Below are 27,940 nucleotides of genomic sequence, written 5' to 3'. Positions count from 1 at the left end.
GAACTGATTCAAATTAATTTAATACTAACACAAGATTGTAACTGCAGATTAAAATTACACACTTGTCTCGCTGTCAGTTCCTCTCAGAAGCTCACCATTTTCTTCTAACAACCATTCCTTCCAGTTCGAACTAGATCTAGTCGGAATTGGAAGCCTTGGGGTCCTTTTCCACTATATCAGTTTCTGTCAGTTACAGGGCTCTGGAGTCGGTTACAAATATCATCCGACGCCTCAATTTATGAAACCACCGACTCCAGGTGCCCAAAAATTGCTCCGACTCCTCATCTCCGACTCCACAGCCCTGGTTAGTCATAAGTAAAAGGACAAATGCCGTGCAAGGTGATGTCCATGTTTCCCTATGGCTCAAGTGGGCGATATTACAGGTTAACGGATCGCTGAACCAGAAACAGGGACACCATTTTTAAAATGGGGGACGGAAAATTCCACTGATCCCAGTAAACAAAACAGGATATGGGAGAGGAGAAAAAGATGGATGAGTAGACTACACAGGAGGTAAGTATGCATAGTGTATGTTTATGCTTATTTTTCAGTTCAAGTTTGCTTGATCCAGTTTACTGATAATGATACTTAGCCTTTATATCCTGCGCTGACAACAGGTGCTCTTTAGGAAGGATGTGTGACTTTGGTGCACATTGTGGAGAAAGCTGGGGGAGGGTGAGAGCGGAGCGATGTCACATGTAGTCTCTATGTGATAACAAGCTAGAGGGGGATGGGGATTACAGGCAATCAAGGAAGCAGCTGGAAGCACTAAGCTCAGTCTTACTGCACAGAGCTAACCCAGAAAAGAGCAAGCTGAAGCCGTCATATTTCCTTCCACCGATCATCCCTCAGAGCAGCACAACCGGGGGATTGGAGTCAATCATACAGGAAATTAATGGAGGCATGTAACCATGTAGAGTGTGATCATGTGTGAGATCTGCCAAGCTTTACCATCTAACTAAACCCGAACCTGAGTAAGGCTAATGGCAGGATTCATGCTGATCAGTGTAAAATGATTATCTTTTGAACAGAAGATCTCTATTGTATGACTAGCTTTCTCCCAGCAGGCAGAGGTCTCACAACTGCTCGCCATCTACTTCCTGTGAACTGCAAGATCCGCCTCTCCATGCCGATACATGGGGCAAATGTACTGAACAGTGCAAGGAAAACTATAGCAAAAGGGGAGCTGCTGATCAGAGCGACCAATCAGAATACCCGACGTGGGCATCTACTCCAGTGTTCTGCCAGATCTTGCTTCACCACTACTGTAAAGCAGGGATGCTGGAAAATGTAGCATAGCATCTACTGCTTTTCCTACTTTGGGAGTGACATGGTCAAATCGGACTGACCCACCCATCAGCTGAATCCAGAGAAGAGCAGGAGCAGGTTGAAGTGCATTTCCAAGCACATTAGGCCCATAATAGAGTATCCTGTCCGCTACTTGGTTCCTATACTTGAGTATCATCCTGATTACTATTGGAATTTTCCTTGTTACATTTGGGATTGAGACGAATTTAATAGCTGGACTGCAGGTAATTATCTACAGACACATCTGAAATGCAGTATAGGTGAACTATTTCACTGCCAGTGTGGTTCTGTCATTTATATCCAGCCTCTCTTGTGATTTACATACCTCGAGATGCCCACAGTAAGCAGAGTCACCTGACTTTGCCACGATTCCATCAAACGGCAGAAGGAAGGGTGCATGTTTATCCCACATCCAAGCACCATACAATGTGCATACAAGCCAAAATTACTGGCAAGCCTTTGACCATCTATACCAGTGGTCCTCAAACTAAGGCCCGCGGCCCAAATGTGGCCCCCTGAGGCTTTTTTACCGCCCCACACTAAATGTATTACTTATAGATGCGGTCAGCTACATCTTTAAATATTGGTGGTCTGCATATAGAACAGCAGTGCTGGCACCTCCCATCTACATGGAAGCCAGAAAGCAGTAATCTGCTGGTTTCCATTCAAATTCCACATCTGGTGTCCACTGCAGGTTGTCACCTGGGTATGCTTCACTGTCTGGCCCACAAAGACATCTACATCATTTTATGTATACTCCGGCCCCCTAGGAGTCTGAAGTATGTAGACCCGGCCCTCGACCCAAAACGTTTGGGGACCCCTGCTCTATACGGCAAGGGAGAGTGCTGGCTGTGGCAGATCACCCCTACATAGACCACCAATATCAAGGCAAGTGAGCAATGGGGATAAACTGAATACATTTTCACAAAGCATAGCAATAAGCAACATACTGCTGCTAGCTGAGTCAGTAGCATTTACCTTAACAAAAAAAAAAATCTGGGACATACAACCCTCTCAGCACAACTAGCCTGTCCTCTCCAGAGTACTGTATCTATCGACATTAAAATGCAGATGGCAAGCTAGGAGGTTATAAGCTGTAAATACAATCAGGGCGGTGGAGCTGGAGTTGAGGAGTCTTGTTGAGGAATTCTGGGTACCTGGAGTCGAAGTTTCATAAACTGAGGAGTCGGAGTCGGATGATTTTTGTACCAAATCCACAGCCCTGGTTAGTATTAGACTAAGGGCCCTTTTACACGTAATCAGTTGGTATGCGTTAGTACGCGTTGGTACACGGTTTTTCCATAGCAGTGCATTGGGAAGAAGATTTCAGTTAAAATGCGTTAAGTGTGAAAGGTGCCATAGGAAACCATGGGACTTACTTTGAAGATCAGTTTTCTTTCCGTTTTAACTGAGAGTAACTGATTAAGTGTAAAAGGACCCTAAGGCAGTGATCTATAAACTTGGCTCTACAGCTGTTGAGGAATTACAAGTCCCACAATGCATTTGCCTTTATTAATCATGACTGTGGCTTTCAGACTCCTGCAATGCATTGTGGGACTTGTAGTTCCTTAACAGCTGGAGAGCCAAGTTTGCAGATCACTGGACTAAGGAGGCGGAGTCATTTTAGGTACCTGGAGATGGAGTTGCAGCCGGTGGTTTCGCAAATTGAGGAGTCGGATGATTTTAGTACCAACTTCACAGCCCTGAATAAAATACTATAACTTGAGACTGAGAAAAAGTACCGTACGTGGTTTAAAATAAACTGCTTTGGTTTAAAAAAAAAAAAAAAAACAACGCATAAACTTCTCTCATGCCATTGAGACCTCAGCCACACATCCCCCGTCACTGCTTCACCACGGAAGTCCATCAGTAACGCTCTGTTAACTTCAGGCAGCTCGGCAGCCGATTGGGCACTTTTGGCAGAACGCCATAAGTGTGCTAGACCCCACTGGCTTGTATTGTTGTTGCGTTACCCTGTGGTAAAAAAAAGGGTAACGCAACGCACACTTGCACGGAAAGTGTAAAAGTGGCCTGAAAAGGAACCTGAAGCAAAAGATTTGGAGGCTGCCATATTCATTTTCCTTTTATCAATTTCAGTTGTCTGGCTGTCCTGCTTATCCATTGCCTCCAATATGTCTAGCCATAGACCCTGAACAAGCTGGCTGCCTCAGCAGAGCAGCTAATTTGTAAACACAGGATGTTGACCCTATGTCTGCTTCCGTGAGAGCAGGAAGTAGACACACTGCAGAATTATTGCAGGATTTGAAACTGTAACAAAGAAATGTTTTCTGTAAAGGGTATTATGCTGTTGCTTATCTTTTTCAGCAGAGAGGAAGTTCTGAGTTCAGGTCAGCGTTAAAAGGAAATAAACATGGCAGCCTTCGTATTCCTCTCACTTTAGGTTCCCTTTCAAACTGGCGTCATTACTTCAGAACAGCCGTGTCTCCACATTGCTCCTATGGCAACCGAGCCTGCCGTTCAACTTTAATAAACTACACAAAACACTGTGGTGACGGAGAGGTTTCCTGCTCTTTCGTCAACCCAAATCTGCTTAAAGCGGATTGGGGCAGCTGCAAATGGGATTTTCTGGCCTCGGCTGTGGGGAAAACAATGAAAATATTGTGGCTTTCTGGTCATGTGGAGACAAAACTGCTTACGAGGAATAAATCCGGCCAGCCAGTGAACTGAATCGGTGGGGAGGAAGTTGGGCCTTCACGCCGGTGAGTCGAGCTCCTCGGCTGGTTGTGCACCATGCAAAGAGGGCAAAGAGTGGCTGCATTCCCACGGGAAGAGCACACCTCCTGCCTTCTTGTAGGAAGCAGGTTTCACTGTCCAAAGAGGGTTAACCCCTCGGCTGCTGACCGAGGCAGTCATGCTTAAAAGTGCAGCCTTCCAAAGGCTTGTGTCTTTATTGTAGGCCTGGTTTCCATGTCATTGTCCCCCTTTCGGAGGCCTCCAGGTCTATCCTTTCATGAGGCAGGAATCGCTTGCATGCGCCAAGTGTGGGCTGGAAACTTTCCCACATTAGGTTTGGAAAGCGACAATCTAGGCAAGGCATCAGAAATGGTGGAAATTAAAGGCCTCGATTTCTGCTTCAGTGGAATTGTTTTATAATTGACTTGCCAAAGTACCGGTCTTTCTTTATCTCAAGGTATTGGGGCTGTCCCCAGGAGGGTTAAGAGAATGGAGCAACGGAAGACAATGCAATGCCACCCATCAATCTTTCAGTACAGCCATTCCCAAACCAGCCTGAAGTCAGAGGAACAGGATATGTTTGGAATCAATCCATCTGCAGGGCAGAGATCAGGAAATTCCATCTAAGAGCTTGAGGCCGGTTTCACATTGTATTTTGTCAGCGCTACAGCATGCCTGCTGCACCGACAAAAGACAGCCTTCGGGGAAGACCGCGTTACTATGCGGTATTCCCCTTCTGGCATCCAGCCAAACAGGAAGTGACGCGTGCTTGCAGGCACTTCCTGTTTCGGGGAGGGGGAATTGCACAGAAGCGTATTGTAAAAATGCACTTGCGCATCTCAATGTCGCTGCGCTGCCGCCAACATTTTTAAAATACCTGCGTTGCCATAGGCTTGCACAACTTACGATCCGTGGCACGTTGACGCAGATACGAGTGTCGATGTATTTTATGGAAGCATGTCAGATTGAGGATTTCCGGCGCACCGCAGGAAATATGAAAGTACCGTACCCATAAACTTTCATTGCCCTGTGGTAGCTGTGCGGTAAATCGCCGTGACACACAGTCAGTGTGAAAGGGCCCTGAAGGGGACCTGAAGTGAAAGGGATATAGAGGGTGCCATAATTATTGCCTGGCTGTCCTGCTGATCCTCTGCCACTAATGCACTTAGCCGTAGACCCTGAACAAGCATGCAGACAAGGCGTTTCTGACTGAAGTCTGACAAGATTAGCTGTATGCTTGTTTCAAGTGTGCATCCTCCATAAGTCTCGAATAGATAATTTCCGACAGATCAGATTTCAGATAGATTTTCTAATCGATCAGAAAATCAATCGGAAATCCAATCGGATCTGTCGGAAATTATGTATTGACCCCTCTATCTGATTGGAACTTACAGGAGAAATTACTGATCAGGAAATTGGTCAAAATGCTAAACTGCAAAATAAACTTTGTGGAGGCTCTGCTTGTGTGCAATATAGACCTTACTGTACTGGCTGTGACATTCCATGGTCTTAAAATAGGATGAAAATCAGAGCCGTTACAAAACATAGTAAAGGACTACTGTAGGGGGGGTCGGGGGAAAAGGAGTTGAACTTACCCGGGGCTTGTAATGGTCCCCCGCAGACATCCTGTGCCCGCGCAGCCACTCACCGATGCTCTGGACCCCGACTCTGGTTCACTATTGGAATTTCAGACTTTGAAGTCTGAAAACCACTGCGCCTGCATTGCCGTGTCCTCGCTCCTGCTGATGTCACCAGGAGTGTACTGCGCAGGCCCAGTATGGTCTGTACCTGCGCAGTACACTCCTGGTGACATCAGTGGGAGCGAGGACACGGCAACGCAGGCGCAGTGGTTTCCAGACGTTAAAGTCTGAAATTCCAGAAGTGAACCGGAGGCGGGGCCGGAGCATTGGTGAGTGGCTGCCCGGGCACAGGATGTCTGCGGGGGACCATCAGAAGCCCCGGGTAAGTTCGACTCCTTTTCCCCTGACCACCCTACAGTGTCCCTTTAAGCACATTCAAGCTCGCCATGTGTGCATATTAATTTTATAAATATGACTAAAATCTATTAAAATGCAAGACACTCTTAATTGATTGTAAACTGTTTTATTGACGTTGAGTGGGAGATTATTTTATTGATCGGCTTTGGCGAGAACGCGGGAGGGAGTAGATAGTAACACCTGCGTAGCATTATACAGCCAACAAGCGCTGCTAAAGTAGCAGTGATGGTGTTCTAAACAAACAGTGAATAATGTTTCCGCTGAAATCGAATATCACTGAGCGGTACAAGGCGATAAAACCATCAATCCTGCCCGATTGATTTTCAATCATGAGAATATTGATTGTTTCTCATGGCAAGTATACACCTAAATAGTGTATGCCAATAATCAAGTACAAATACACCAACATTTTCAAAGAGGAACTGTAATCAAAATAATGCATAAAATAGCTCTTTTTTTTTTTTTTTTTTTTTTTACAATATTTACTTATAAATTTAGTCGTTTTTTGCTCATTGTAAAACCTCTCCTCACCCTGATTTTCGACCTGCCGAGGGGCTGCACCCAACCCTGATTTACTTTCTAAAATTTATCACAAGCAGCAACATCTTTAGTACTGGCAGGTGATGTCTGCGGAATGTAGGTTTGGTGAATGTTCTAAAGCCAGTAGAAAAGATCTACAGGAATGCTCTGGGGGAATTCCGCATAATAAACCGCCTAGGCTAAAGGTGGCCATACATTTAACGATTTTGCAACACATTCAACCATCAGTGTAGATAATTTTATCAAATCAGATGAAAGTCAGTGCTACAAGAAGCATGCCTGATCGACGAATTGACTGATTTGCACATCGACAATTTGATTTGATTGCACATCGATCGGGTGAACAGTAAAAGGCATTTGGGGAGACAGCGCCAGAGGTGGCGCGTCATAAGGTCGATTCCCGAGATATTGCATTTCTGGCTAGTAACACCTCCTCTTGCCCAGACTGAGTTCCCATAAGCCCTTGCTACGTGGTTCTGAAAGTGCTAAGGCACTGGAGAACCTGTGGGCGTGGCTTGTTTAGTTTATAGGGAATTGGAGTATTAAAACAAAACAAAAAAAAAATATTTAGCTAGAGGAATGCCCTATAAACTATATGAAAGGAACATAATTATGCAATAAGTACAAATTTATCTCCGATCCACTGTAAAGGACATCCAAGGTGAAAATAAACAGATGAGAAAAACAACTGTATCTATCCTCAGTCTCCTAAAAATGACTTTTTAAAGTGAACCTCCGGACTAAAAACCGACTCAGCAGCACTGAAAAGGCTTGGTGTTTCTTTAACAATTTCACAGCATCAGAACTTTGTTTCTCTTATACAAGCTTCATTTTTAGCTGCACAGAAGAAAACTGCCCGGGCTTTCTTCCCCTGATGCTGTGCAAAGCATGATGGGATTTCTGATTTTGTTCTCGTTCTGGTGCAATTTTTTTTTTTTTACAATTTGAATTTGACATTTGAAGCCTAGCGTGTGCAGCTGGGAGGGGTAATCAGGACACAGGACAGTTGGTACTGTGTCTCCTGCTCCTTGTCACCTCCTTTCAACCAAAAAGATGGCTGTCCCCATGACAAAGATGGCAGCCCCCATGAATCACAAACATTTGCCTGTTCTTTTAAAACAGGGTGGGTAAGAGATTATATTATCTATCTATTCTAATTAACATAACTAATGTAATATAATGACAGTATGTTTGTTTAGGCTGAAGTTCCCCTTTAAGATATCCCACAGTTTTATTTTATAATTAAATCTGGTTAAGTTTTTACTGTTTCATTGTCCATGCTCAGTGACCCCTTCATTGAAGTATGCCAGAGCTCAAATCTATGAATTAATGACCCTTTTTAGCTCTTCCCTGCTCTCAGAAGCCATTTACTGACAGTAAAGGGTTTTAAGGCTGTAATTACTTATCAGTGAGAGTTATGCTGTAGTCTGACCCAGTCCTGACCCGGTCAGTCACTTCCATGCCTGTTTAACTCTTTCAGGCAGAAAAAAGGAATAGCCTAGTAGTTATTTGTGTGCGTGGCACTGTACATACACATGTCTATGTCATCATGTCACCTCGGTTGTCCTTTAAGCCTCAGTGGGAGAGCGGGGCTACATACCAATATTCAGCAATTTATAGCTGTAGGAAGTGTTTCGATACTGAAAACTGGATACTTAAAGGGGTTCTGTGGGGGGTGTTGAAGATAAAAATAGACACTTACCTGGGGCTTCTATCAGCCCCCTGTAGTAGTAATGTCCCACGCCATTCTCCACCACTGGCCCCGGTCTAGCGCAGCATGCCATCCAACTGCGGCTGCGCGGCCGCGTGCCTGCTCGCTCCCGCGTGCGTCATCGAAAGCTTACTGCGCAGGCGTAGTACAAGAAAACTTAATGTAAAAGTGGGTCTCCTGAATAATTTCCTGCATTCTACCTATATGTCGTTACAGTGCCTCAAAAAAAAAAAAAAAAAAAAAAAAAGTACTTTGTCTGGAAGTTTTTGCAGATAGAGTTAATGTCCTCTTCCCCCTCATTCCCCATTGTTCTGTCCCCCGCTCCAGGGTCCCGGGGTTTTCTTTGTTAGGAGGTGAATTCTTTGTGTCTGAAGTCTGTGCCTGCGATTTGGGCAGGTTTATTTGTCAATGACAATCCATGCATTTTCCTGCACACATCAAAGCGCAGAGAGGGCTCTTCCGTGTCTGCGGCCCAGATTCCCTCATTTCCTGTTGCTGTCTGCTCCAGCCTGAGATTAGCGGCAATAAGACGAGGGGGCTGGGGAAACGGTGGCTCCGACATATGGAATTTTAATAAACGGCTTTGGCGCTGGATCCCCGGGCCTTCCATGCAATAAGCACATATGTGCATGCACACGCGGTTATGTGGTGGCCGGATCGATAGGAAACGCCAGATCTTGCTGTATTGTGAGAGGGAAGGGGGAGAGAAAGGATTAAGCGCTGTCTTATTTGTCACAGTCACTCAAGGGAACGGTAATCCACAGCAGACACCCGTTCTGACAGAAATTGATGGGCATCAGGATAAAATTAAAGCTCGCTCAATCTGCAAAATAATACCTTTCCCCTGTTTGCTCTGTAGACGCAGCTTCACACAAATCATGTTAATTTACTGCCTAGACCGACAGAATCAGCAGCGTCTATTACTGTATATTCACTGCAGGCCGGGCAAATTAATGTCAAACACAGGGGCCGGCCAGTCCGATGTACAGGTTTAAAGTGTACCTCAACCTGCAGAAATGAGACGGTATAGCGGTCTGTTATTATTTTCAATGGCTTTGTATTAGACCTTGCGATGGAAAAACAATATAGGCATCTCCCATGATGTGTCACTACACTACAGCTTGCATAGCTCCCATTAGAGCAGGTCAAAAAAGCCCTTACCTGCCAAGATTTATTAGAACAGCATGTATTTTTGTTTACTTATACCATGCTAGAATAAACTTGGTTGAGGTAGCTGTTAAAGAGAATCTAATACAGGTAGTCCCCGGTTAACAAACGAGATGGGGACTGTAGGTTCGTTCTTAACCTGAATCTGTTCTTTTTAAGTCAGAACGCTGTGCCATCTTTGTCCCCTTTACCACCTATGTGCCATCCTTTTCCTCCAGGCACAGAGGGGGCTCTGTGCCTGTTTGTCCCCTTCAGTGCCTGTTTGTCCCCCCTCTGCGCCCCTCTATGTCCCCCACTCTGTTTGTACCCCCTCTGTGCCTCTGTTAGCACCCCCTGTGTCTGATTGTGCCTCCGCTTTGCCCCTTTGTATCTTCTCAGTGCCCCAATTTGTACCCACTCTATGCGGCTGCACCTTCTCTGTACCTCTGCTTTACCCCCTCTGTACCTTCTCTGTGCCTCTGTTTTTCCCCCTCTGTGCCTCTTTGTGTACTCCCTCTATGCCTCCGTTCGTACCTCTGCTTTGACCTTTCAGCTCGAGTCCAGCGATTTCCCTCTAGCCGCACCGCCTCATGCTCCCTCTAGCCGCGTACAGCACTGCTTCCCATATGTCATGTGACACACAGGAACCTGTACGTCACATGACTTACAAGAAGCGAAGCAGTGCTGTACGCGGCTAGAGGAAGCAGGAGGCAGAGTCAGCGTTGGACTTGCACGGGCACTTGGGGATGGAAAGGGGGGGGGGGGGGGGGAAGAGAGAGGGGTGAAGTTTGAAGCAGCTTCTTCAAACATAGTAGCAATAAAATAGTGGCAGCTACTATTCTCCATAAACTACTCTACTCCCCCAGCTTGTTTGTAAACACTTTATTAATAATTTGCTGTGGGTTGTAACCTAATTAACTAGTGGGATTTCCAAGCCAAGCACAACATTTCTCCTCCAAGTATGGAATGTCCCCTGCCACAAGAAACTGAGCTTTTTTAGAGTAAGATGGAAGGGAACAAGTCCCTTGATAGATCCAAGATGTGCCGTGGCTAAACTCCTCAGCACACTTAAGTCTTTATACAGTCAGGTCCATAAATATTGGGACATCGACACAATTCTAACATTTTTGGATCTATACACAACCACAATTAATTTGAAATGAAACAAACACGACGTGCTTTAACTGCAGACTATCAGCTTTAATTTGAGGGTATATACATCCAAATCAGGTAAACAGTGTAGGAATTACAAAAGTTTGCATATGTGCCTCCCACTTGTTAAGGTAGCAAAAGTAATGCAGGTGCAGAACGCTCCAGACCAGGTGAGCGTGTTCCCTGAATCGGAGTGCCCAAAATTTCTCCGACTTCTCGACTAACTCCAGGGACCCAAAATAGCTCCAGCTCTAACTACACAGCCCTGATTTTTTATAAATAAGGGTAGCCTTATTTCCTGTGGGTGCCTCCCCCCTATAAATGGCGTTACAAGAGCCATTTATGAGGAGGCAATATCAGTTTTCATGGCAGAGTCAGTACTGCATGATCCTAGCCAATTATGTATGGGCACCAGCTGGGATGCCAGATGATAGACATAAAAGTCAGGTAGTGCAAACCCACCCTGAGAGATTGGGAGTCGAAGGGTAGTCACAGCTATATTAGGAGTGCTGCCTGCCCAGAGAAAACCAGTGATTGCAGAATCCAGTCACTTAAACAGCATTTAGGGGACCCAGCAGGTTTCCTGCAAGTGACACTGTCGGGCCCCAATGCTGCACAGATGTGTTGCTAGGCAACATCCATGTCACGCTTTGTGTCTATAAAGAAGGGAGGGGTAAAAGTGCCAAGACAGCACGCCCATGTGTGCACCGGGCTTAAAGGGAACTACTTTGTCACCTCCTCCCCCCCCCCCCCCCCCCCCCCACAGGGAGGTTTGTAAACTGGGGTTGCTTTTGGGGGTGCAGCAAGCATTTACTTACCTATTGGGGAGCAGCTTAGTAGCCTCCTACCCCCTTCGTAGCCCCCGCCATCTTCTCTCTCTCTGTGCCTTAGGTGGAGGTTTGTTCAATATAACTGAAGCACATAGGCACACCCATGCTTAAAGGGCAACTGAAGTGAGAGGTATATGGAGGCTGCCATATTTATTTCCTTTTTAAGCAATACCAGTTGCCTGGCAGTCCTGCTGATCCTCTGCCTCTAATACCTTTATCCATAGACCCTGAACAAGCATGCAGCAGATCAGGTGTTCCTGACATGACTGACAGATCTGATAAGATTAGCTGCATGCTTGTTTCTGGTGCGATTCAGACACTACTGCAGCCAAATAGATCAGTAGGGCTGCCAGGCAACTGGTATTATTTAAAGGGAAATAAATATGGCAGCTTCCATCTTCTTCTCTCTTCAGTTGTCCTTTAAGGAGGCAGGACTAAGCAATTATCAGTTAAGGCTCATACGGCAAGAGCTAAGATCCAAACCAAAGCACACTGATTAGGCACCCAGTCAAACCAAGCTTGTTTTCTAAGGATCAGTCTAGCACAAAACTAATCTCCAGTTAATCTGTGAGTGCCACAGGCATCTGAATGCAAAGTCCCATCTAGGAAACCCCAGGACACGACGCCACTTCCCAAATACCTCTTCCATGCTCGCAACTGTTTTCTTCCTTGGAAAGTATTTTAATTCCTCAGGAATGTCTCCAGAATACGGCATGTCACATAAAGCGTAAATCAGCAGCATAGTTTATGATCTGTGATGTTTCTGTACAGGTCAGATGATTCCTCCGAGCCAAAATCTGCTCTGCGCTCCTCTCCGAGAATCTGTTCGGCAAAGCTGTATCCAGCATGGAGGGGGCCGCGCCCCCCGCAAGCCAAAACTAGCAGCGAGAGCAGTTTCTTCACGCCTCATGTGCAATGTCATTACATTAACACAGACGCAGCAGAACTGGCTCTCAGACCCCCTGACAGATCATATGGAAACCACAAGCTATGGTGTCAATGAGAGCTGAAAATGCCTGTAATGTAGGAAACAGATTCCTGGATGATCCCTCAGGATAGCGAGGGCTGGAGAATCCATGGGCAGCAGTAATGCAGTATTATAGCTGCGGGTTTAAACTTTATGCTGGATTACTGGTGGATTTCCTGCAGGTCTCAGCGCAGCATGTGTGAAATAGTCATTCATAATACAGCACCGGTTTCGGGATAAACACAATACAGCGATATGTATGCAGGATCCAGATAGGGAGACTGGAAGGAGATGGGATATTAGCTACTGAGTCCGAGGTGCTTCTGGAAACCGTCATGAGTTGGCCACATGTTGCCGTGAGGCAGAGCTGAGGAGTCGATGCAAATCCCGGACTCCTTTATGTATCGATATAGGAAATATGTAATTAGTAGTGCTTTTATTTATTTCCTGTATCAAATGTGAGCGCTCAACCATGGCTGTGGAGTCAGAGTCTCAGTCGAGGAGTCTAAGCAATTTTGGGTACCTGGAGTCGGAGTTGGTGGCTTCAATAAACTAAGGAGTTGGAAGATTTTTGTACCAACTCTACAGCCCAGGTAAAAATTAGACTAAGGAGTCAGAGCAATTTTGGGTACCTGGAGTCGGAGGTTTCATAAACTGAGGGGTTGGAGTTGGATGATTTTTGTACTGACTCCACAGCCCTGCGCTCAACACACCGAGCCGATGTCAAGCATCAGGTAACTTTATAATGCCCTAACCTCTTCAAGCTTGGACCTGAAGGCTACAGCTGTGCTCTTACAGCTTTCTATTTTATCAATGAAAGGGAACCTGAAGGGAGAGGATTATGGAGGCTGCCATTTTTATTTCCTTTTGAACATTACCAGTTGCCGGGAAATCCTGCTGATCTCTTTGGCAGCAGCAGTGTCTGAATCAAGTTGCACATTTTACACTAGGGGAGAAAGAACCGGGGGCGGCGCCACTAGGCCGAAACCCGAAAGATTTCATGCTGGAGGTTGATCAGGAAACGGCTGCCCATTAGAGGTACAGGATGAGTCAGGCAATCTGCATTGTTTAAAATTAAATAAATGTCAGCCTCCATATTCCTCTCACTTTAAGTTTCCTTTAAAATAAAACACAAACTTTGAATGCATTTACATTTGGAAAAAGGACAAAAATGTTACAAAGTTCTCTCTTGAGTAGAAATGAGCGGCTGATCTTATACTTCAGCTTTATAGTTTAAATCGGTTATAAACTATATACAACACATTTATAAGGGCGCTTTCACATCTAGAACAGGTGCAGGAGACGTTCTCTCCGGCGTGTTGTCGGATGTAGCCGTGCGATGCAATCAGCGGCGGTAGTAATTAATTCAACCCGACGGGAAACCGCCGGCTCTCGACGATTAAAAGCTCCCGGGTGTGTTGAACCGCAACGCATCGAAACGCAGAGTCGGGTGTGAAAGGTAAAATGACAGTCTATGGACTTTCATTTTACCTTGGTTAACGCAAAGTTTCGACTTTGCTTTAAACCGCAGAAAAAAAAACGGGCTCTGGTGTGAAAGAGCCCTGAGGAGGCTGAATCCGTACATTTACTCCAGTAACCCAAGAATGCTTCAGACTCCAAATCCGAATGCTCCGCCGTGACCCCAGGATAATGGGTCTGCCTTATAGGCTGGCACTCAGCGAGATATTCTTGGCGGTTTTCTCCCACTGCAGTGGAAAGCAAATGGAAAGAAATATGTTCCTATTCAACTGCTTTCCATTGCAGCATAAAACTGTTAAAGCAGACATGAACATGTATGTTTAACTCCAAAATAGGAGACGGATGCTGGTGGAATGAGGGTGGGTGCTTTATGGAGTCCATATTTACACTAAAGTGGGCTTGTAAGCCGCCGAAAACTACTTACCGGACAGTGAACGCTACAAGTAGCCTTAAAGTGAGTGTCCAAGCTCGTAAAAAAAAAAAAAAAAAAAAAAAAAAAAAAAAAAAAAAAAGATCCACTTATCTGGGGCTTCCTCCAGCCCGTTGCAGCCGTCCTGTGCCCTCGCCGGTCTTCTCCCCTGGCGCAGCCGGACCTCGCCAGGTCGGGTTCCGGGTCGGCATCTTCTGCGCTCCACCGCGCGGGTCACGTGGTCCGGCCGACGTCATCAGGACGGTACTGCACAGGCGCAGAACTATTGTGCCTGCGCAGTACAGTCCTGATGAAGTAAGCCGGACCATGCAGAGGAGGCCACCCCAGAACCAGACCTGGCAAGGTCGGCTGCGCCAGGGGAGAAGACCGGGAGCCTCCGGAGCTGCGGCAAGGGCACAGGACGGCTGCCACAGGCTGGAGGAAGCCCCAGGTAAGTGGATTTTTTTTTTTTTTTTTTACAAGCTTGGATTTTTCCTTTAAAGGGATACTGTAAGGGGGTCGGGGGAAAATGAGCTAAACTTACCCGGGGCTTCTAATGGTCCCCCGCAGACATCCTGCGCCCGCGCAGCCACTCACCAATGCTCCGGCCCTGCCTCCGGTTCACTTCTGGAATTTCTGACTTTAAAGTCAGAAAACCACTGCGCCTGCGTTGCCGTGTCCTCGATCCCGCTGATGTCATCAAGAGCGCACAGCGCAGGCCCAGTATGGTCTGTGTCATGCGCAGTACACTCCTGGTGACATCTGCGGGAGTGAGGACACGGCAACGCAGGCGCAGTGGTTTTCTGACTTTAAAGTCAGAAATTCCAGAAGTGAACCGGAGGCGGGGCCGGAGCATTGGGGAGTGGCATCGCCAACACAGGATGTCTACGTGGGACCATTAGAAGCCCCGGGTAAGTTCAGCTCATTTTCCCCCGACCCCCCCTACAGTATCCCTTTAAAGGGCCACTGTTGCGAACATCTTAAAATTTAAAATACATGTAAACACATACATATAAGAAGCATGTTTCTTCCAGAGTAAAATAAGCCATAATTTACCTTTCTCCTATGTTGCTGTCACTTACAGCAGGTAGTAGAAATCTGACATTACCGACAGGTTTTGGGCTAGTCCATCTCTCCATAGGGGATTCTCAGCATGGCCTTTATCCTTTATAAAGACACTCCTTGAAAAGTATTTATATAAAGATGCTGGCCAGCCTCCCCGCTCGCTGCACACTTATTTGGCAGTTGGACGGAGCAACTGCCATTCACAAAGTGCTTTTGAAAATAAAGAAAACCCTGAGAATCCCCAATGAGGAGATGGGCTAGTCAAAACCTGTCGGTTCTGTCAGATTTCTACTGCTTACTGTAAGTGACAGCAACATTAGAGAAAAGTAATTTATGGCTCATTTTACTCTGGGAGAAATGTACTTCTTATATGTATATGTTTACATATATTTTCATTTTAAGATTTACGCGACAGTGGTCCTTTAAGGTGCACCATAGATGGTACAAGTTTTCATTTTTTTTTTCGATTTGATCATTTGTTCGATTATTCCAATAGATCAAATATAAAGATTTTTCTAACATGTCGGATCGGAATTTTATATGAAAAATCTGCATTTTTCTTAATCGAAAAAAAATAGATTCTTTTCAACTTTCACTTGATTTAATTGTTTTGGTCGAAAAAAAATGGGAAAATCGAACGTTTTTATTGTACAGTGTATGTGCACCATCACTGTGCCTAGAATTGCAGTAAAGTCTCACCACTCTAAAATGGTAGTCATACACCACTCCATGTATGGGCAGACGGACCCTGAGACAGATCCCTCTACGATCGAATCAGATTAGAGAGGGGCCTACGGCATTGTCTGCCCATACACCGCAGACTGGTTTCCAATACATTTCAGCATGAAATCAATCAGAGATCACCTAGCGCTGCCTCCTCTGCCTGCATGGCCGCCCCCCAAGTGTCAATGTGTCCCGCCAGTTGCCAGTGCTCAGTAAAGTCTCACCTGTCCGCTGGCTGGACTTTTAGCCCTCTCCAGTGTTTGGCGTCGCCGCGAGCACCGGTACTATGTGGCAGAAGGCACATGTAGTGACATCACACACTTGGTACAAGCACTAGCGGTGCCGATGCTCAACGGAGGTCAGGAGTCATCCTGGCGGAGAGTTAAGACTTTACACTGCACACGGAGGACCCTTTTACACTTGAAAGGGGAGGGGGAGGAGTAGCGACACCGGATCTGGATACGTGCCAATATTGAATGCAGTTACTACCGTGCACCCGATCAACCACTTGCAACCGAGATTTTGCAGCAAGTCCGACTGATCCACCTGGAAATCAATCGAAAGACCAATTAGGCGGTCATGTTGCAGCACCATTTGCCTTCCAATTCGATTCAATTATTGAATTGGAAGGTCGATCAGGCAGCATCGAGTGGTGTATGGGCACCTTGTGAGTGCTCAGCGCCATGGCTCCCTGCGTTCCAGCCCCTCCCACTAATGACATCATCATCACACAGCATGCAGAGCAGCACTCTCTGTATTGATCACAGAGAGGGGGGGGGGGTTAATTGGAGCATGTCATAGTCAAGCAGGAAGCTCACAGAAGCTGCAAAGGAGAAAGACTTTTACCTTATTGTATCGCTCATGTGGCACCGACTGTAATACGATAGGCTCCATCGTAGCAACATTTGCAAACTGAACCTCTGGAATATATAGTGCACATACAACATGAGCCCAACCTGCAACACAGAGAATAAAGCAATCTGTCAGTTCAGTTACTTTTGCGACATAATCGGACAATGCAGAAGGCTCATACAGTTGGGTAAATGTGTAAGATTCTGATCACTGGCTTTTTACAGAGGAGCCTCCAGACACAAAGCTACTGCTGTACATCGCTTTTCCAAAAGCAATGAGGATTTGCTAATTAATATGGTTACACTGTACACCACCCTGGCGTTCTGATTAAATCGCCAGGGTGGCTGCGGGAGGGTTTTTTTTAAATAAAAAAAAAAACTATTTCATGCGGCCAACTGAAAGTTGGCTGCATGAAAGCCCACTAGAGGGCGCTCCGGAGGCGATCTTCCGATCGCCTCCGGCGCCCAGAATAAACAAGGAAGGCCGCAATGAGCGGCCTTCCTTGTTTTGCTTATATCGTCGCCATAGCGACGAGCGGAGTGACGTCATCGACGTCAGCCGACGTCCTGACGTCAGCCGCCTCCGATCCAGCCCTTAGCGCTGGCCGGAACTTTTTGTTCCGGCTACGCTGGGCTCAGGCGGCTGGGGGGACCCTCTTTCGCCGCTGCTCGCGGCGAATCGCCGCAGAGCGGCGGCGATCAGGCAGCACACGCGGCTGGCAAAGTGCCGGCTGCGTGTGCTGCTTTTTATTTGATGAAAATCGGCCCAGCAGGGCCTGAGCGGCGACCTCCGGCGGTGTTGGACGAGCTGAGCTCGTCCAGACCGCTCAGGTGGTTAAACATTCGTTTGTAAACCTAAGTAATAAAACATGATTCAGACAGGAAGAGGCTAAAAGTGGCTCATCAGCTGTAAGGAATTACTGAGGTGAACCACCAAGACAAAGACAATACAAAGCCTCATAGACAAGCTATACGGATGGCTATATAGTCTGGCTAAATGATATTAAATTGTAATAAATTATTTTCTTTCCACCTTCCTTCTGGCTCCAGTTGATACTTTTGAGATGAGATTCAAACCCAGTAAACACCCTCCCCCCCCCCTTTTCCAGCAACTTCCTATGTCTTTCATGGTATCCATGGCAAAAACAAACAAACAAGATGGTGTCATCATCCACTCTGGACCCCAAGGACTTCAGCTGCCTGATCACTACTTATTAGCACAACAGCCTGACCTAACACAGTGCCTCATGCTTGGAGGGGGGGATGCCTTGTCTACTGGGAGGGGGAAGATTGAAGAATGAAGAATCCTCAGTTATTGGCAAGGGAATCCCTGTTTCCATAGACTAGAGGTTTTAGAGGCTTTAGCCATATGGCCACCCTTAGAGGCAGAGGATCAGCAGGACAGTCAGCCACCCAGCATTGTTAAAAAGGATATAAATATCACAGTATCCCTCCCCGCCTCCGTAAACCGATTGGAGGAAGATTATGGAGGCGGGGAAGGAAGGGACACAGGCGGGAAGCCGCGCTATACAGGAGGCGGGGAGCAGACAAGTGAATGATAGACAGAGGAAAAGAACAGGGTAGTGATAATCTTCGTGTCGCTAGCATGGCGCTTTTTTTAATGGGGGACAGCAGAGCCGGAGGGGGGCTGGATGTATGCTGGAAGGACACAGAGGCAGGTCACTGTATACAGAACATGTATCTGTATCCTAATATGATTTATCAAACCCACCTCAGGTTCTCTTTATTGACTAATTAGATTATTATGCTTGTTCAGTGTGAAATGAAACAGCACAGTTTTGTTTTGTTTTTTTCCCTGTAAAATGCATTTGATATAGAATCATGTTGCATTGGTTTTAAGCATCTTGGTGCGTTTTACGCTCATGCATAAGTAAAGAATGACTCAAGGCAAAGCAATTACAGAGACAGCAGTGTGGGGATTCTGGATCTGGTATCTTCCATGTCACCTCTGTAAATCTGGCCTCGGCATAAATCCGCACACAGGAAGCCTCCCCTAATACACACTCCATACGCAGCCCATAGCAAATCCCTGCCAGCCCGGCCATCCTTCCATTGTAATTAGTATTACCGCAGAGGACGAGTGCTCTTTACACAAGGCTTGGCGGGATGGCGCAGAGCTGGTACTGCCACGTTAAATAAGCATCAATATGCTGGATTATGAAGTAAATCAGCTTTAAGTAATAATGTGTGTGCTGTGCCTCCCAGAATAGGCCATTGTGACCATGCCAGAAACAGCAGCAGAGCGCCGGCGACTTTAATAGCCGGCGTAATTCCACGCAGCTTGACCAGCGTCCAACTTCCAGTCACTGAATGTACGCGCGAGCTTCAGCGGCTACTGCAATAAGTCACAACACTTCCCAGCAATCTCATAATGCACAGAGGGCTGTCCAGGGCAAGTCCTCAGAGAACAGGAGAGTCCCCTCAAACAGGAAATACAACAAGAGTTCTGAGGCTGCACTATCTGTTAAAGTGGACGTGAACTCAGAACTTCCTCTCTGCTCTAAAAGATATGCAACAGCATAATACCCTTTAACAAAAACCACTTCTTTGTTACAGCTGATACAAATCCTAAAATATATCTGCACTGTTTCTACTTCCTGATTCATGGAAGCAGCCATATTGTTCACCTCCAGTGCTTTCAAATGGTCTTATCTGCCATCTCTGCCATAAGCAGTCATGTGACACAGGGGAGAGTAGTGAGGCTTGCCAAAGCTCTCCTTACTGAATAGCTGCTGGTTACTGAACAGGAAGAGACAAGATTTGAACCCTGGTCTCCTAAGAGCAGGGCCCTTAAAGTGGACCTGAACTTTGTTACAGCTGATACAAATCTTAAAAAAAAAAAAATCAGATCAGATTACAACTTGTGATTAGACACAAATGAGGGGGAAGTAAACAGGCTAAACTCTCTAAATACACACATGGTGCATTTCTCGATTTATTTTTTCAGTCCTGTGCAAGAGTTCAGGTCCACTTTAAAGTGAACCAAGCACCATTTTTAGCACCCAGGGTATCTCAACAGCACATTTAAACATGCATGCCAACAATGTGTCTCATTATTAATAAAAAACAAAATGTACTTTCTTTTTACATTTAACAGCTTGTTAGAAGCCCTTTTCATCATACTTCCTCCTACTTCCTAGGCCTTCCCAACAGCAGAAATGTCAGGCAGATAAGGACTGCTGTAAGTAATTTATTGGTCACATAAGCAAAAAGCTTTCATGGGCAAGGTGGGTAGAGATACTGTCACTGTGCTTCAAAGAGCTAGCAGAAGTCACAGATGCTATCTTCACATGCTCCTTCTGGATAAATAATGGGCGGCTAGAAGAGGAGGAGGAACATGGCAGCTCCTATAGCCATTTGAAACCAGGAAAAAAAGTAGTGCCTGGTTCCCTTTAACAGCCTCTTCAGCTCCCTTAAAAGGGAACCAGAGACGCCGGATGCCGTAAAAAGAAAAAAGATTTTATACATACCTGGGGCTTCTTCCAGCCCCATAAGCCTGCATCGCTCCCACGCCGCCATCCTCCGCTTCCTGGATGCACCGGTACCGGGTCCCGTCACTTCCGGCAGACGCGGCCAAATGTCCGCATGATCAGGGGCTCCCTCCATACCCTTACGCGCGGCTAAGCAGTATGCAACCGCACGCGTAAGGGTATGCCGGGAGCCCCTGTGATGCGGACAATTGGCCGTGTGCTGCCGCCGACTGGCCGGGATTACGGGACCCGGTACCACCGGATACAGGAAGCGGAGGACGGCGTTGTGGGAGCGATCCGTGCGTATGGGGCTGGAGGAAGCCCCAGGTATGTATAAAATCTTTTTTCTGGGGCCTCCGGTTCCCTTTAAAAAGACCATCTTTGCAAAAAAAATTGTAAAATTTAAAAATACATGTGTACAAGTACATTTCTTCCAGATTAAAACACTATAAATTATTTTTTTTTCCTATATTCCTGTCGCTTACAGTAATCAGTAACAGTATGACAGCTCTGACAGGTTTTGGACTAGTCCATGTACTCAAGGAGCATCCTCACAGTTATCTTTATTTTCATAAGCAATTACTGAGCAGCAGATGCTCAGTCCAACTGCCATAACAGTGTGTAAGCATATAAGCAGGCTGCCCGACACATCTTTGTCTAGATCCTTTACCAGGATTGCTTTTGTAAAGAATAAAAGGAGATGCTGAGAATTCCCCATGAGGACACGGACTAGTCCAAAACCTGTCATTTTTTTTCTGCCTATTGTAAGTAGCAGTAACATAGTAGAAATGTAATTTCCAGTGCGTTTTACTCTGGGACAAAATGTTTGCAATTTGTTTGCACTAGTGGTCCTTAGTAGCAGGTATTATTTCCTGGGAAGTCAGCCACACACAGCAGCTCCAGTTTACTCTGGCTAATTGATGTTTGCGGTGCTACTCAGTAAGGATTGTCTTTTAAGAATTAATAGAATGCTCCAATAATTAATGTGTGCGTCCTCTAGTGGGTGGAGGAAATGAAATGAACTTCCCTACAGGAAGTAAAGCCTGGCAAGGCAAAGCCTTGGAACTTTGGAGGAACAAGATGCTATTTGCTATTCCAATGGTAAGTATGGGCTGAGGGTCAGATATTGAAGGAATACCTCAACTTGCATGTGCAATCTACTAACCAGAAAAGACAAAACTAAAGGCAATAAAAAAATGAAAAAAACCACCATATACACATTCACACACACACACACACAATAAGGCTGGTGTAATTTTGCAATCACACCCACTTGTGATTGCAAAATTACTCTGAAAATGCAGAGAGCGATTTTGCAACTTAAAACCAAGCTATTCTATAGGCTCTGCTCCATTGATTTTAAGGGCCCATTCACACTACGGCGATTAGCGGGCGATTCTCACTAATCACCAAAGCACTAGCGTTTTTAAAAATGCTAGTGCTATTCTACCCAGTGGCTGAATAGTGTACTGGTTAAGGGCTCTGCCTTTGACATGGGAGGCCAGGGGTCGAATCCTGGCTAGGGTCAGTACCTATTCAGTAAGGAGTTCAAGGCAAGACTCCCTAACACTGCAGGGTGGTCTCTTGAGCGCGTCCCAGTGGCTGCAGCTCTTGAGCGCTTTGAGTCCGACAGGAGAAAAGCGCTATACAAATGTTCAAATTATTATTATTATTACCCTGTGGCAGTGTTTTCACTGCCGTGATTGGCGCCGATTGCGGGCGTTATGCGCCAATCGCAAACAAGCTACCTCCAGCATTTTTTGGCGATTCTGTAGCGATCGCGATTTGCATTCATAGAAGCGCAAATCGTGATCCCTCCAAGAACGTGTAATTTTTCTGCATTGAATTGAGGGAAAAATCCCCCGTGCAAAATGCTAATCGCCAGTGTTTGGCGATTTTAAGTGTGAATGGGCCCTGACCGACGATTCCAAAGCAGGCTAAAAGCACTCTAGAGAGCTACAGCCCACACACTGATCTATAATAATAATAACAATAATAATCCGAACATTTGTATAGCGCTTTTCTCCTGTCGGACTCAAAGCGCTCAAGACCTGCAGCCACTGGGACGCGCTCAGGAGGCCACCCTGCAGTGTTAGGGAGTCTTGCCTTGAACTCCTTACTGAATAGGTACTTGACCTAGCCAGGATTCGAACCCTGGTCTCCCATGTCAAAGGCAGAGCCCTTAACCAGTACACTATTCAGCCACTACTCTAGTACACTATCTAGCCACTAATCTAGTAATCTGTTTAATAAAGAGTAATTCAATATAACTACATAAAGCCAGTAAACAAACCCGATTTTCCATCTGAATTGCATGCAGCGTAAAGGGGCCCATACACTTACCGATTTTCCCGCCGATATACAGATGATTCGATCACTGTGATCGAATCGGCTGTGAAATCGTTGCGCAAACGCTTACCGAGCGATCGATTTCCGCCCGCCAATTCCTGTCCGTGCGGAAGATTTCGCTCAATCGCCGGTGAGTCGAAAGTGCGTCGATAGCAGCGTTCGAATGCCCGACAGCCGACGCAATACAGCGGCAATGCATTACCTGATCCCGCCGGCGCGTGTCCCTGCTGTCACCGCTGCTCCGTCTCCGCGCTGGGTTCAGAGTCCGGCAGGCTTCACTTCTTCCTGTCCCTGAAGGAAGTTTAAACAGTAGAGCGCCCTCTACTGTTTAAACTTCCCTCGACAGGAAGTACAGTGAAGCTGGAGCCCAGAGCGGAGAAGAAGACAGCAGAGACCGGGGGACTCGCGCCGGCCGGATCAGGTAATGTATGCAGTGGGGGCGGTGGCAGCTTCACAGATTGTGATTGGTTTCAGGCTGAAATCGATTCACAATCTGTTTGTAGTAAAGGCAGCCATACGATCCCTCTCTGATCAGATTCGATCAGAGCGGGATCTATCTGTTGGTCGATCTGGTGGTGAATCGACCAGTGTTTGGCCACCTTTAGTCTAGACCAGGGGTTCTCAAACTGGGTGCAGCAGCATGCATCACCATCTCTTGTGCATTGCCATCAGTAATGCAACTGCACACCGATATACAACCTTAGTCCTGGCAGCCGTTTGACAGATTAGTGCACCTTGGTCTGAATAGGTAAGGAAATATTTGTCCAGCTAATGGGGGTCACTTACAGACTGGAGTGGGTGCTGAGGTGATGCTGCATAATCAAAGGGGTGTTACTAACTGCAGTCCCCATGTGGGGAAATGTCTATGTGCTCTACAAGATTCACTATTTACCCTTCTCATGTTCATTTGGGGGGGGGGGGGGGGATTGGAGGGTGTAATGCTGCCCAATGTTGGGGTCTCTGACTATTTGGGAGGGGCTTGCTTCCGGGAGAAGAGGGGGGGGGTCAGTCATTGAGGATTCTGCCTAATAAGCATCACTAGCTACTTGGGGGGAGGGGGGCATTTCAATAGTTGTTTTGGCCAAGGGGTGACTTGAACTAATTTTAAAGCCATCAAGGGCGCCCTCACCCAAAAAAGTTTGAGAACCACTGCTTGCAGAAGGAGAACAGAAGCAAGGTAATGAATAATCAGTTAGCTGCTGACTGCCCCATCCTATCAGCAGCCTGGGGGAGTGGCTGTGCCCATGTTGTGTTGTTCAGTGGCAGCATAAAGTCAGAGCAGAGCATGCTGGTGTTGCTAGACTCATAGGACTGTCTGGACAGAATCAAAAGTATGCAATTAACCATTTGGCTGGAGCTAGAGGAAAACTGTATTTAACAATCATTTGTTGCAAAACATACAGATGTGCAGTGCTCAAAAACTAAATGCATTGTAGGTTGGCAAAAATTTATTATGATATGCATTTAAAAAAAAACGAACAAACCGTGAGGCTGAACTATGGCATGCGCCCTAAATTTCATTATTCTACCAGTGTCAGCTGTAGACTTTCACTTGGCAGTTTCTGAAAGCAATAACTAGTCTGTCCATTGATGGCAAGTCAGTCCTAGTAGCAAGATCACCCTGCACTGAATGAGTACTGCAAGGGCATGCGCAATCAGTTGTGAAAACCTAGCCATGTGCAGGCAGCTCAGCCAAGGCCATCTCAGTCCAATTCCTGTGTTGCTTGCCTTGGAATGATCGTGGAAGACTGCAATGCAACCAGACAGACAACACACAGAATCCAAGGCTAAAAGAAAAGGGGGGGGGGGGGGGGTGTAATAGGAAGACAACTGCTGACTCAAATGTTGGCATAGGACTGTCAGCTTTTTACACTTTAGCCTTGCCTGCGCTATACTGGGAATGGGAAACTATGACATGTAACAAACAGTGCTCTGCTGTTCCCTGGCCTAATACCAGGCAGACACACGTGGTAAATCTTGGTGAAAAGCTGTCACAAAGAATGCAGTTACACAGCATTCCTGATAATCAGCCAGATGGTTCAGATTTCACTAACAACTTTTGTGTTGTAACAATCCTCCCCCACCAGCTTCCCAGCCCAGGGGACGAGGGGGGAGGATCAGCCAAAGAGAAAACATGGAACTGTGTGCAGGATCCCTGCACTCCCATACTCTTCCTGCTTACATGCCTTCTTCAGAACATAAGCTGGACGTTTATAGGTTAAAAAAAAAAAACCTAAGGGCCGAAAAGCATACTTGCCTAATAACTGCAACTTTTCTTCTGTAGCGCCGTCCCCTGGTGCAGAAGTGTTAGGGCCATACAAGCCGAGCTGGGTTCTCCTCCTGACCACATGAGAGCATGTTCTTGGCCAGCCCCTTGCAGAGCTGAAACCACGCCCACTCCCAGGCTGGTTGATGCAGATAGTGGAGAGGCATGCCCACAGCTGAGTGTGAGGACTTAACACAGTCACAGAAGCTATTAGGCTTGCTAGACACCAGAGGTTCTGGATGCAAGTCTGGCTTCAGAGGCATAAAGAGATAATTTGCATATTCAGCAGTGATGCATTGTGGGAAACCACCGATGTTCACTTAAAGCTGAATTGTCGCAAATTCCTTCTGTTTTAAAGGACAATTGAAGTGAGAGAGACAATAAGGCTGCCATATTTATTTCCTTGTAAACAATACTAGTTGTCTGGCAGTCCCGCTGATCTATTTGGCTACAGAAGCATCTGAATAACACCAGAAACAAGCATGCAGCTAATCTTGTCAGATCTGACAATGTCAGATACACCTGATATGCTTCATGCTTGTTCAGGGTCTATGGCTAAAAGTATGAGAGGCAGATGATCAGCAGGATAGCCAGGCAACTGGTAATGCTTAAAAGGAAATAAATATGGCAGCCTCTATATCCCTCTAGCTTTAGTTGTCCTTTAAAGAGAAACTCTGACCAAGAATTGAACTTCATCCCAATGAGTACCTGACACCCCCTTTTACATGAGTAATCTATTCCTTTTCACAAACGGATCATTAGGGGGGTATGTATAGCTGATATTGTGGTGAAACCCCTCCCACAGGAAACTGTGAGGAACATTTTATATATATATATATATATATATATATATATATATATATATATATATATATATATATATATATATATATATATACACACATATACATATATATATATATATAGTCACATATACATATATATATATATAGTTAGATAGATAGATAGATAGATAGATAGATAGAGCGCGTGTGAGAGAGAGGTAGGGGGAGAGAGAGAGAGAGAGAGAGAGAGAGAGAGAGAGAGAGAGAGAGGTTGGGGGGAGCCAGAGAGAGGTAGGGAGAGAGAGAAAGAGAGAGCGGGGGGGTGTGAGCGAGCGAGCGAGCGAGAGAGAGAGAGTCACAAATCAAAGGCAGTGAAGGCCAACTTCTCAAGCTTAAAGGGAACCAGAGAGGAATGCTGGTTAAAAATAGAAAAAGGCTTTTATACATACCTGGGGCTTCTTCCAGCCCCATAAGCCTGGATCGCTCACACGCCGCCATCCTCCGCTTCCTGGAATCGCCGGTACCGGGCCAGTCACTTTCGGCGGACGCGGCCAATTGTCCGCATCACAGGGGCTCCCTCCATACCCGTACGCATGCGGCTGCAACAGTAGGCAGCCTCATGCGTACTTGTATAGAGGGAGCGCCGTGTGATGCGGAGAATCGGCCGCGTCTGCCGGCCGACTCGCGGCAATGACGGGACCCGGTACCGGCGGATCCAGGCAGCAGAGGACGGCGGCGTGGGAGCGATCCGTGCGTATGGGGCTGGAGGAAGCCCCAGGTATGTATAAAAGCTATTTTTAAATCATCTCTGGTTCTCTTTAAAGGGGAACTGAAGTAAGAGGTATACGGAGGCTGCCATATTTATTTACTTTTAATCAATACCAGTTGCCTGGCAGCCCTGCTGGCCTATTTCTCTGCAGTAGTATCTGAATAACACCAGAAACAAGCATGCAGCTAGTCTTGTCAGATCTGACTTTAAAGAGGAACTGTAACATAAAAAGATCCCCTGGGGGGTACTCACCTCGGGTGGGGGAAGCCTCCGGATCCTAATTAGGCTTCCCACGCCGTCCTCCATCCGTCAGGGGTCTCGCTGCAGCCCTCCGTGGAGTCCGGGCAGCGGTGACGTCATTATTTACCTTCCTGGCTCCTGCGCAGGCGCTCTGACGGCTGTCGGCTCCGAACTACACGGAAATACCCGATCGCCGTCGGGTCCGCTCTACTGCGCAGGCGCAAGTTTCCTGCGCCTGCGCAGTAGAGCGGACCCGAATGAGATCGGGTATTTCCGTGTAGTTCGGAATGGAAAGCCGCCACAGCGCCCCCGCTGGAGCCAGCAAAGGTTAATATTGAAATGACAGTCGGCACAGTCGCCGGCTGTTCGGAGGGCTGCGGAGAGACCCCCGTGGGACAGAGGACGGCGTGGGAAGCCTCATTAGGATCCGGAGGCTTCCCCCACCCGAGGCGAGTACCCCCCAGGGGATCTTTTTAATGTTACAGAGTCTCTTTAAAGTCTGAAACACCTGATCTGCTGCATGCTTGTTCAGGGGCTATGCCTAATAGTATTAGAGGCAAAGGATCAGCAGGGCTGCCAGGCAACTGGTATTGCTTAAAAGAAAATAAACATGGCAGCCTCCATATACCTCTATCTTCAGTTCCCCTTTAACCACTTCCCAACTGAGGGGTTTTACCCCCTGACCACAAGAGCAATTTTCACCTTTCAGCGCTCCTTCCATTCATTCGTCTATAACTTTATCATTACTTATCGCAATGAAATGAACTATATCTTGTTTTTTTCGCCACCAATTAGGCTTTCTTTAGGTGGGACATTATGCCAAGAATTATTTTATTCTAAATGTGTTTTAATGGGAAAATAGGAAAAAACGTCGGAAAAAAAATTATTATTTTTCAGTTTTTGGCCTTTATAGTTTTTAAATAATGCATGCTACTGTAATTAAAACCCATGAAATGTATTTGCCCTTTTGTCCCGGTTATAAAACCATTTAAATTATGTCCCTATCACAATGTTTGGCGCCAATATTTTAATTGGAAATAAAGGTGCATTTTTTTCAGTTTTGCGTCCATCCCTAATTACAAGCCCGTAGTTTATAAAGTAACAGTGTTATACCCTCTTGACATAAATATTTAAAAAGTTCAGTCCCTAAGGTAACTATTTATGTATT

General features: G+C 46.2%; 1 protein-coding gene across 5 annotated transcripts in view; it reads right to left on the bottom strand.

Moving 5' to 3' along the window:
• Positions 1 to 27,940, bottom strand: part of MLLT10 (MLLT10 histone lysine methyltransferase DOT1L cofactor) — a 259,169-nt gene that overhangs the window by 163,125 nt on the left and 68,104 nt on the right. For all 5 annotated transcript variants that reach the window (XM_068235604.1, XM_068235601.1, XM_068235602.1 and 2 more), the window contains exon 4: positions 16,868 to 16,977. In XM_068235604.1, coding sequence (XP_068091705.1) covers positions 16,868 to 16,977 — 110 coding nt within the window. The remainder of the gene's footprint in view (positions 1 to 16,867; positions 16,978 to 27,940) is intronic.

Source organism: Hyperolius riggenbachi, chromosome 5, assembly GCF_040937935.1.
Source record: "Hyperolius riggenbachi isolate aHypRig1 chromosome 5, aHypRig1.pri, whole genome shotgun sequence".
NCBI classification, from domain to species: domain Eukaryota; kingdom Metazoa; phylum Chordata; class Amphibia; order Anura; family Hyperoliidae; genus Hyperolius; species Hyperolius riggenbachi.
This window is presented reverse-complemented; position numbering and strand designations above follow the sequence as displayed.